We start from the raw sequence: 10,214 nt of genomic DNA, 5'->3' as shown, positions 1-10,214 counted from the left end.
GCAGCGTTGCAGTAAGTTATAACCAGATGTAAACAGCACCTTCTGGGATGGACCCTACTCGTTGAGAGAGGGACTGTGGTGTACACCCTACAGCCAGGGTTCGCTGACCCTTTAGCTTGGTAAGAGAAGCCTTCTCCCAGACCCATCTCCCCTCCCACCACCTCTGTCCCCCACTGTTTCATGCTGAGACCACAGTTGCAGAGTCTGCTCACTTTACCCACCAAACCAACCTCCTCTCCTCACTGAGATCTCTCCGAAGATCTCACTGCTTCTGCATCAGCTGCAAGGAGCGAGTCTCCTGTACTTGAACAAATCCAAACAAGCTGTAAGTCATTCGTCCTCCTTGTGCTTCCTGGTTTGTCTGCATCCACCTCCTAGGTCCCACCAAGATCACATGTTCTCATGTAAGCTCCTTGGGGCAGAAACTGTCTGTATCATACGTACAGGGCCAAGCACACGGCTGGTGCTTAACAAATTAGAACTGTAGTCAGCCACATCAAAAGGGAGTGCTGCATCTGACCGGAGGCCATGTTTCTATAAGCACCATTGTACTGCTCCAGGGACCCTGCTCTGGGGGTCCTTTGAGTCCCTGTTACCTCATCAATGCACAACTGGCTGGGGCCCTCCCCACCTGCCTCTCACCCCTTCTTGGGGCATTAGCTGTGTTCTCATAGTCACGTTCTCCAGTCTTTTCAGGGAAGAAAAAATCCAGTTAATTATCTGTTAGATTTGCAAGAGATGAGGATAGAGCACACTGTTGAGAACTGGCAGCTCATGAGATGAGTGTCCTGAAGAGCCTCAAGGGCTTAGACATCTGGAGTTAATAAGAGGTTCTGAGTATCTGGACTTCACCCTATCACAGGAGCAGGCTGGATTCATGACAACAGTGTGAGCCTGGAATCAGTGTGTTCGCTGAGCTGGGACGTGCTCAGGGAGAAGGTGGCCCAGCCAGTAGATCTGTTTGAGGGGCAGGCTGTAGGAGGGCTCACAGCCTCCCCTTGGAGGCAGAGTGGGGCATTGCTCTCAGGAAAGAGCTTTCCTTTACTCTGGGGATGAGACCCTTTTAAATTGCGAGATGAAAAGTTGTTTCAGACAGGAAACCCAGACATTTGTGTGTACTGAGAGGGTCAGTTTTGACAAGTTTGGAGCTTTTTCCCTCCCTACAAATGTTGAGTCAAGTGAGGTGTCGAAAGTGCCCCTTTCCCATGAGAAGGGTTGGATTGGACAATGGGTGAGAAACCGGCTAATGGAGAGTCCTGGACACAGCCGGTAAATGGCTCTGCCTGGTGACAGCATGAGGGGCTGAGGCAACACATGAAGGCCCTTGGGGACGTTCACCAGGGTGGTCCTGAAAGTGGCACTGGTAGTTTCAATGATGAAATCTCCCCATGCACCCCACTCCCTGCCAAAATCCGCCCGGTCCCACTGCTCCACTCCCTGTGGATTGGAGCCTCACCTCCCAGCCCCAGTATGGGAGGGGCCCCGGAATCCATTTAAGCCCCTGGCTGTTTACTTTCAGCTGAGCTGCTAGATTAAAAGGTGTCAAGCTGGGTAGTTTGGGGAAAACATCTTGTGTTTGGAGAAGGGATTTCTCTGCCCCTCCCACATTGGCCGTGAACCCCTTCACCAACAGATACTGCACAAGCCAGCAGGAGAGCTAACCTTTTTCCTGCCAGGGACACTCACTGTGCCTTTGCTTTAGCTCTGGGGAGCAGCAGGAGGCGGGCACTGATTCCTGCTTGCAGTTGCAGCCCTAGTTAGCCTAGCATGGCCCATCTCACTTGAGCCTGGGGTGGAGTAGAGTGCTAGGTCCCTGGTGGGCTTGACCAGGCTTCAGGGGGTGCAAGGTGCCTCTCGACCTTAGGGTAGACACTCTCTTTACTAAGAAAGGAGATTCTTATGGCAAGTGCTGCTTCTCTGGGGGCATGGCCCTCCAATGGATCCCTGTGAGACCCACCATTTTAATCATCTCTTGCCAAGGCCTTCTGCAGCTTTTTGTGGTAGATGCTAATATTCCTTTGGCTAATAGAAGGGAGAGCGAGCCCTTCCAGGGCTCTGAGAGAGAACGGTCCCTGGGCAAAGAGAGAGAAGGAGATGATGGGCCCTTAGGCTGAGACACAGTGAAGAGCCCAGCAGAGTGGAGTGATGCTGTGGTGTATGTCTTCTCCACCCCCCCACCCTGAAAGGCAGCCGTGCCTGGGGAGCCTGGCAGAGCACCCTCAATCCTATTTTGAGCACCTTCACAATCTACTGTGACGGGAGCTTTGTTCATGGGCAGAGCATGGAAGAATGCCCCTGCTGTTCCCCACCCCACTGCACCTCGCCAGGAAGGGGGTGGGGCACTACCAGCCCCTATAGCCCTGCTGGGCTGGGGGTAGCCGTGGGCCTGGCTGGAGCAGAACTCACCCCCCACCCCGCTGCTGGAGTGCTCTGCAGAGCTTCCCCCGCCCCTTCTCCCTCTCTCTGACTTCTCTGTGTGCCAAGAGCTGCTCTGACTCTGGGCCCCCCACCCCTCCTTTCTCCTCCTCTTTGCTTTCCCCTCCTCTCCCTGCACAGGGCAGGGACAGGCAATCCAGTGCAGCCAATGTGATCCCAGCAAGGGCTTAGCTGGGGGTGGGCTGTATGCGGGAGGGGGGGTTCTGTCATTCTTTCTCTGGGCAAGGGGGAGGGGATCTTCTCTCTTTCCCTTTGCTCTCCTCCGCTGCCAATCGTCTCAGAGAGCAGAAGCCCTCTGGGTTCTGGAAGGGGCTGGCTGGCTTGGAGGTGGAAGGCAGTTGGGTCAGACTCCCATCTTTTCCCTTCCCCAGAGTCTCTCCTCTCCCTCTGGCATGGCGAGGTTCTGCCCAAGCTAGAAGACTTGAAGGGGCATCCCAGGAGCAGAGCAGCAGCTGGAGGCAGAGAGGCACAGCTGGCTCGGCCAGGCTGGGCGTGAGCCACCCACCCACCCGCACTGCTGCCAGGGTGAAGTGAGCCAGGATGTCCCAGCTGACCGTCAACGATCACCTGGAGGGGATCCTCTCTGACTTCGAAGGTAGGGCTGGGATGGGGAGCCCGGGCTCTCAACAGCCGGCTCCTGCTTTGTCCAGGCTGGGCACTGCATCCCATGCAGCACCAGCTACATACCCGGCTTTGCTCTCTTACATCCCATATACCCGCCTGAGCATACACAAGCCAGGGGGCCAACCACCTCCCTGCTGGCATCAGCAGGCACAGCCACTGAGCTTCACCTACTCCTGCCACCCTAGGTCCCTGCCCAAGGGCCTATGGAAACCAGGAAGCAATGCCCAGGAGAAGTGACTCCGGGAGTATGACATAAAACAATAGCCAGAGGAGGTGGGGAAAGGACTGCCCCAAGCCAGGCTGCCCTTTGGGACTCGACCCAACCTGCATGAAGAGGAAATCCTTATAACACATGTAAATGGCACTGATAGCACGTCTGCTGTGCAGGGCAGTGTGCATGTGTGCGCAGCTGTGCATGCAGTGCAGTGCACTTGTGTCAGGGAGTATACGTAGGTGTGCTGTGTGGAAGTGGGGGGGATGGCAGGGGGTTCGGTCTGGGATTTGAGGCCGTCTGCAGGCCTGAAAGCATTAAGCAGTGCTCAGTGGCTGGGGAGGGCTCAGAGCGCAGGCTGGCTCAGGCATTAGACTGAGCAGGTAATTAAACCCAACTCGCAGTAGGAGTCAGATACAACTTGAGCTTGGAAAAACTCTGGGTCTGTGGGGGAGGTGGGGTTGGAGGGGGAGGCTCCAATAACCAGCTTGTGTCTGTTGAAATAGGAAGGGGAGCAGGGGAAAAGCTTCCAGTTACCAGCTGTTGCTGTGGCATTGATTCCTTCAGCATTTCACAGATTGTAATTAAGGAACGGCTCTCGCCAGCCTGCAGCGAGTGCCTGCGAGGCAGGGCTCTGCTCCTTGTTTAGATTACAAGGCAAATGTGCAGTCCAGCAAGCCGGAGAACAATCTCCCCTTTGAGAGCACACCCAGGGGCTGGGATTGGGGCCCAGGCCATCCCTGCACCCTCTGTAGTTTCTGTTTGAGGGGGCGGAGAAGGGGCCAGTGCATTGTGGGATTGGAAAAACTTGCCCCAAGCTTTTGAGTCCAGTGGCCATGTGCTTTTGTAACTCTCGGGGTGATATAGGGCTTGCTCGAGGCTCCTGGAGCAGCTTGTAAGAGGTTCATGGAGGGCGAGGGGGAATTCTGCATCCTAAAAGCAGTCTTGTTGCAGGCAGAGCTCAGGGGGTGAAGGATTGAGAGGGAGAGAAAAGAAGTGAAAAGTGTCAAATAAGAGCTTGCTTGGCTTTATTACCTGTAGCAGGGTGGTACTCGGGCCCTGTTGCACTAGGTGCAACACAAAAATGTGGCCCAAAGAGGCTGTAATCTTGACAGACAAGTTATGGAAGAAAGGAAGGACTGTTATCCCCTGTGTTGGGGAAACTGAGGCACAGAGACTAATCCCAAGGTCACCCAAGGAGTCTATGGCAGAGCTGGGAGCTCCCAGTAAATGGGAGCCAGTTAGCTCCTAAGGGCTTGTCTACATGGGAAAGCTGTAAGCTATGGCATAAGGGAGAGTGTGAATTTAAACCAGTATGATACCAGTGTAGCCCCAGCCCCATGTGTACAAGCTGCGCTACAAAGCTCTGCCGGCACAGCTGTGTAGTCAAGGACAAAGAGGTGTGATCCTGATGAACAGAACTGTCCCAGCAAAAGCCCCTAGTGTAGGGTCCTGACACCGCTGCCAGTGTCCTGGGTCCTGGCACCACTGCCCTCCTTTCAGCTTTGTCTGTGCCAGGATCACTGGGCCCATGCAACGGTGTAGTTACACCAGCACAGCCCACCTCGGGGAGACGTGGCTCCTCCTGCTCCAGGAGGGCCTTGTTTGGCAGAGCTTGTGTCCCTTTGGAAGTGGTTTAAACCATGCTGCAAAAAGCCATTCTTAGTCTGGAACAAGTGTGTCCCCAGGGGGGTTAGCCTGGGGGAACTGGAGTGGCTCAGGGATACTGGTGTAACTGGAAAAGTCTCCCGTATAGACAAGCTCTAAGCAGAATCGGTGAAAATCGCTGGACTGCAGCATCTCAGCACCTCCTCACTAGGTCAGGACCAGCCCTTGCACTTTCCTCACCCTGGGCTTTTGCTGCAGCCTCCTAGGGGACGGGATTAGGACAGTGGGAGATGCAGAAGGCAAGGACAGCGTGGGCAGGGCAATGCCGCTCCTGCAGAGAATACCCCTTGGAGGAGAGAAAACAGGGCCTAGGACTCCTACTGGCACCCTTCCCCCACAAGAAACGGAAACTGCCCCCTTCTTCCCAGTTCTCTGTTGCTCCCTCTGGCTCATGGAAATTCTGAGGGTTACCAGGGACGCAGGTGTGAGAGAAAGCAGGACCCATCCTGAGTCAGAGGCATGGGGTTTTCACACCTCTGCCCTCTCTGGACGGGGATCTGCAGCATCCTACAGGTTCCCCCTCTGCCCTTGGAGAGGATCTGAGGCTGTGCTGCTGAGGGATGAGCCAGGGAACTTCGTTCATGGGGCAGCATTGCTAGTCCACAGGAGACTCCGCTGAGCTAAGAGCAAAGCTTCCCCCATCTCTTCGGCTCTCCTTTGTTCAGGGGGGATGTGGGTGGTTGGTCTCCGATCTGACGGTCCTTGGCTGCCAATCTGCTCCTAAGAGTGGTGAGGGAACCTGAGAATCAGGAGCCCTCGGTTTGATTTCTGGCTCTGTCCCTGACCCTGGGCAAGTGACTTAGGGCTTCTTTCCATGGAGCAATTATCTGGAATGGCTATTCCAGAATAGCTTCCCATAGGGACACTGTTCCTAAATAAAAGTCACTGCTCTCTGGAATAATTAGTGCGCTTCCGAAGCTGAATATTTGTCTGGAACAAAATCATTTTTATTCTGGAACAGAGCGTCCCTGTGGGCAGCTATTCCAGGAGAGCTGTCCTGGGCAACTTCCCTCTGCGGACAAGCCCGTGATCTCTCTGCTGCAGTTTCCCCATCTGTAAAATGGGGAGATGATGCTGATTTACCTACCTCATGGGGGCACAGGCTTAATCCATTGGTGTTTGTAAAGTGCTTTGAGAGCCGTACGTGGGAGGCACGTAAGCAGTGCCACGCTTTCCCCCACGGCCTCGCTTTCTTGCAGAGAGTTGTTGCTGTATTAGCATTCTAGGAGACAATTCACAGCAGTGTTGCCAGTGCACAATTTCCTGTGACATTTGGGGATGATCTTAAAGCCCCGGCTCTTGGAGTCAGGTTTATATGGGAGTTTCAGCAGTGCCGTAACGAGGGCGAGGCGAGTGAGGCACTTGCCTTGGGCGCGGAAGGTGAGGGGCGCAGAAAGTCTCTCATTCGGCGGCAATTCAGTGGCAAGTCCTTCCCTCCGAGAGGGACTGAGGGACCCGCTGCTGAATTGCTGCCGGTTGTCAGCAAAGGAGAGGAGCAGCACGTCTGGCTCTTCAGCGGCAGGTCTCTCAGTCCCTCTCGGAGGGAAGGACCTGCTGCCGAATTGCCGCTGAAGAACAGTGGCAATTCAGCAGCAGGTCCTTCCCTCCGAGAGGAACTCGCCGCTGAAGAGCCGGACGTGCCGCCCCTGTCCCTTGCCTTGGGCGCAAAAATCCCTAGTTACGGCTCTGTCCAAGTTTCCATTTCTTTGAAGACCGTTTCTGACCCTTCTGGTTAGAGAGAAAAATGAGGAGCAGCTAGTGCAGTCCGTACGGTGCTCCATGGGTACCTACTCTCTGGGGTAGGGGTCCATAGAGGAGTTGGAGGCTGGCACCGATGGAGCTGACAGTGAGGTCCCTGGCAATTCAGGTGGTGGTCAGTGCCTTTCCCACAAAGTCCCTGCCCGGGTGGGGATCACATGACCTGGCCTCGCTGAGAGTGGAAATGGAGCATCAGTCTGGAGGGGTTGGATCCGCTCAGCCCCTGCAGGCAGCCAGTGGGTGGGAGGGGGATGATTTCCCCCCTCTAATTATCCTTTGCTCTTTCCTGGAGCCAGTGGCCTCTGGGATCCTGGAGGTGGCTTGGGAGTGGGGCAGGGCAGGTAGGATCAGAGAGTAACCTGATGCCTGGCTCCTGGAAAGCTGCAGCCTGTTATTGTCTGGAAAAGAATGTGCATACCTAGGATGGCCTGTGTTAACCCTTCTGCTCCCAGGGAGCCCCCGGTGCCAGGGGCCATGGTCCTGCGATGGGCATCTGGTACTGGGAACAGATTGCAGTCTGGGCCCAGCTCAGGGTGCCAGGGTTGGTCCAAGCTCTGCTAATAATGCAAAGTAAGCAGTACCCAGAGGTAGAGCCTGGGTTGTAAGCGCTCTCCCATGCCCTCATACGTCCATTTCCTGGCACCTTCTCCCCTCTCCTGCCACCCTCCACCACCTCCTCTCTTCCCTCTTCCTCACCATGTGTCTTCATCCCCATTCCTCACCCCTTTCCTCTCCAGTCTTCTGATTTGTGCCATTGACCTCATGCTCCCCTGCCCACGGCCATAACCTTTGCTCTTTGCTGGCGCCCCGCTCATCCTGCTGCCCCTGCCAAGGTGCCATGGCAGCCCCTCCCCCAGCCTGCTCATTAATTGCTTGGGGACTGATCCCCTCTGTCCTCACATGTGTAATGTTGCCTGCCAGACTGCTGAGGGCACAGGCTCAGATCTGCCTCCTGGAGAACTACCTGCCTGGCATTGCTTAGAGCAAGGTAACATTTTGCTCATGTGTCTGCTGTCGAAAGCTCTCTGAGCACTGTGCACACTAGCTAGGTCTCCTGTTATCCCTCTGGGAGGGGAAAGTAGCAGTGTCCCTACTTCACCCACGGGCAAAGTGAGGAACAGAGGCGCCAAAGGTGACACCGTTAGTCTGAGCCAGGAAGAGAGGAGGGCTCCCCATGCCTGCCGATCCATGGTGATCACCACTGGACCGTGCTGTGGGTCAGTGTCCTGGGTATGGACTGTGCCTGTGAGTCGCTCCATGTGTGCTATATCTTTCATGTGGGTGAGTGTACTCGGGGCTGGTTTCAGCCTGTGGGTTCTCCTCTCCCCTACTCTGTGAAGTTCTGTTGGAAGGTGCCCCAAACGCACCCCATCCCGTCTACATTTGATTCCTCACGTGGTGCAGCCTCATCAAGTTCTGGACCGATCCTCGTATGTCACGGTACCAAAAGCCCTCCGTGCACTCAGGCCTTTTTGAAGATGGCAGCAGCATCGCCTAGTGTGTAGATCGAGGGGTGGCATTGGGAGAACTGAGTTCTATTTCTCATCCTGCCGCTTTCCAGCTATGTGACCTTGGGTGAGTCCCTTTACCCCTCAGTGTATCTGTTACATTGTTTGTTATATGTGAATAATGAAGGTTGCCCACCTTTCGTGTGGGGCTTTGCAATCCTCTGCTGAAAGCAAAACATTGATACTTCATGTCATTAGTTGCCTGGGGAATTTCTGGTTATGTGCAACCCAGTCCTAGCTCCGGTGGATCTGTGGGTGCAGAGGATATGCGTAAAGCCAGCCCTGAGGGTGCTGCAGGCCCCCAGTGAATTGAAGGAGATACATGAGCGCCCCATGCCCTGGGTCTGTGAAGCTGTAGAATCCCATAGGATGCACGGCAAAGGGGGCAAGCCAGCCACCTGCTGACCCTGATAAATCCCTGCCCTGCCAGAGAGTGCGTAATAAATGAGCTGGGTCCATGGGCCCTGACCTCAGTTGTGCACTGGGCAGAGCTAAGAGAAGTTTACAGACCAGGATCTCTAGGGCTAATAGCAAAGGGTGACCACAACAAGGGAATTAATGACAGGCGCCTCTGGGCTGGGTAGGCAGCATGTCTCCTGCGTGGCGAGACCTCCTGTCCCCATCCCTACTCCACTGCTGGCGGACTTTCTCCTGGTGAACACCCTCCACCAGCTTGGCTCTTTAGGGCTGGCCAGGATTGGACACGACCTAGGTAGAGGTGGACCCAGGAGTTAACCATGTGGCATTAGCATGTTCCCCCTCCCCCAGTACTGCTGCTCCGAGAGGAGCATCTTTGTCTCTCTGCTGGCCTTGTTCTTACCGCAGCTGGCCAGCAGGGGCTGCTGTGGTAGCAGTGCTGCTGCCTCCACCCACGGGCCTAGGGCAGCACCCGTCTGGGCCATAGAGGAAAAGGCCAAGGTGGGGAGCGCAGACATAGCATGATAGTACTGTGCAGCGGAACACCAGGCTGGCCTCCAAGCAGTGCCCAGGGGAGTTCAGTGACATCACTGTTACCACAGTGCACCTCCGAGACTGAAATAACAGACAAGGTGCAGAGAGGTGGGAATTAGAGTCTGTAAAGGGGCAGCCAGCAGCAGGTGTGGCTGGGCGGAGAGGAGGAGAACTGGGGTCTGCAATGAGGGGTGGATCACCTCATTCTGACAGCACAGCAGCCAGGAACCTCTGCCATCAAGACCCACCTGAGTGAGCTTTGCTATGCTACAGCACCGTGTGTGGGAACCTCCAACCCTGAGGCACAGCTGGATCATCTCCTCCTCTTACAGCAATTCTAGCCTTAGGCTATAACAGCGTCCCCTCAGATGTGCTGAGTGCACTCAGGGCCGGCCACCTTGCAATACAAGTGCATCACTTCCCTATAGCCCATCCCCAAGACATTACTGCATCGTCTCTGCCCTAGCACGCAGGAGCCCACTGCATCCAGAGATCTGACTGCTTTACCTGCCCTCTATTGCAGGACAGTATCCACCATTCTGGGACCTAATTTGCATCACCTCTGCTCTACTGTAGCCCTCCCTGGGCTCTGCATGGCTTCCTGCTGGAAATGCTGTTCACTTCTGACTCAGCAACATCGTTTATAGATGCTCCCTCTGCCATGACAGTGGCTTTAACTTCTTCCTTCTGTTAAGAAACCAAAAGTCCCTCTCCCCTTGTCTTCTGCAGACAGAGCAAGTATTCTAACCAGGGTTCATATATGGAACACACAGCTGCAAGAGCCTCTGCGCTTCAGAGCCATGATCCCCCCCAGGCAGATCTTCTTTCTATGCCAATTCTCAGAGAACAGCACCAGGGTCTTGGAGGACCTCTGATGGCAGGAGAGCCATCCTAGTAGTTCAGAGAGTAGCTCAGAAGGAGAGGGAGGAGATGAGTCTAATTTCTGTCTTCCCCCAGGCGAGCGTAGTCCTTCAAGCCAGGGTTATGGTCTGTGTCCAAACACTGAGGGGCTCAATGAACCAACACTGTGTTCCCAGCCCCTTCTGGGGAGCAGCTGA

General features: G+C 55.1%; 1 protein-coding gene across 1 annotated transcript in view; it reads left to right on the top strand.

Moving 5' to 3' along the window:
- Positions 1-2,956: 2,956 nt before the first annotated feature.
- The window catches only part of SEPTIN12 (septin 12), a 67,374-nt gene continuing 60,116 nt past the window's right edge, over positions 2,957-10,214 (top strand). Inside the window, exon 1 of the mRNA XM_032794702.2 lies at positions 2,957-3,031. Within this exon, the coding sequence (XP_032650593.1) occupies positions 2,977-3,031 (55 nt within the window). The 5' untranslated portion in view covers positions 2,957-2,976. The remainder of the gene's footprint in view (positions 3,032-10,214) is intronic.

The sequence above is a fragment of the Chelonoidis abingdonii genome, chromosome 9, assembly GCF_003597395.2.
Source record: "Chelonoidis abingdonii isolate Lonesome George chromosome 9, CheloAbing_2.0, whole genome shotgun sequence".
Classification (NCBI taxonomy): domain Eukaryota; kingdom Metazoa; phylum Chordata; order Testudines; family Testudinidae; genus Chelonoidis; species Chelonoidis abingdonii.
Note: the sequence above shows the minus strand (reverse complement) of the source record. Positions and strands in the feature narration are given on the sequence as shown.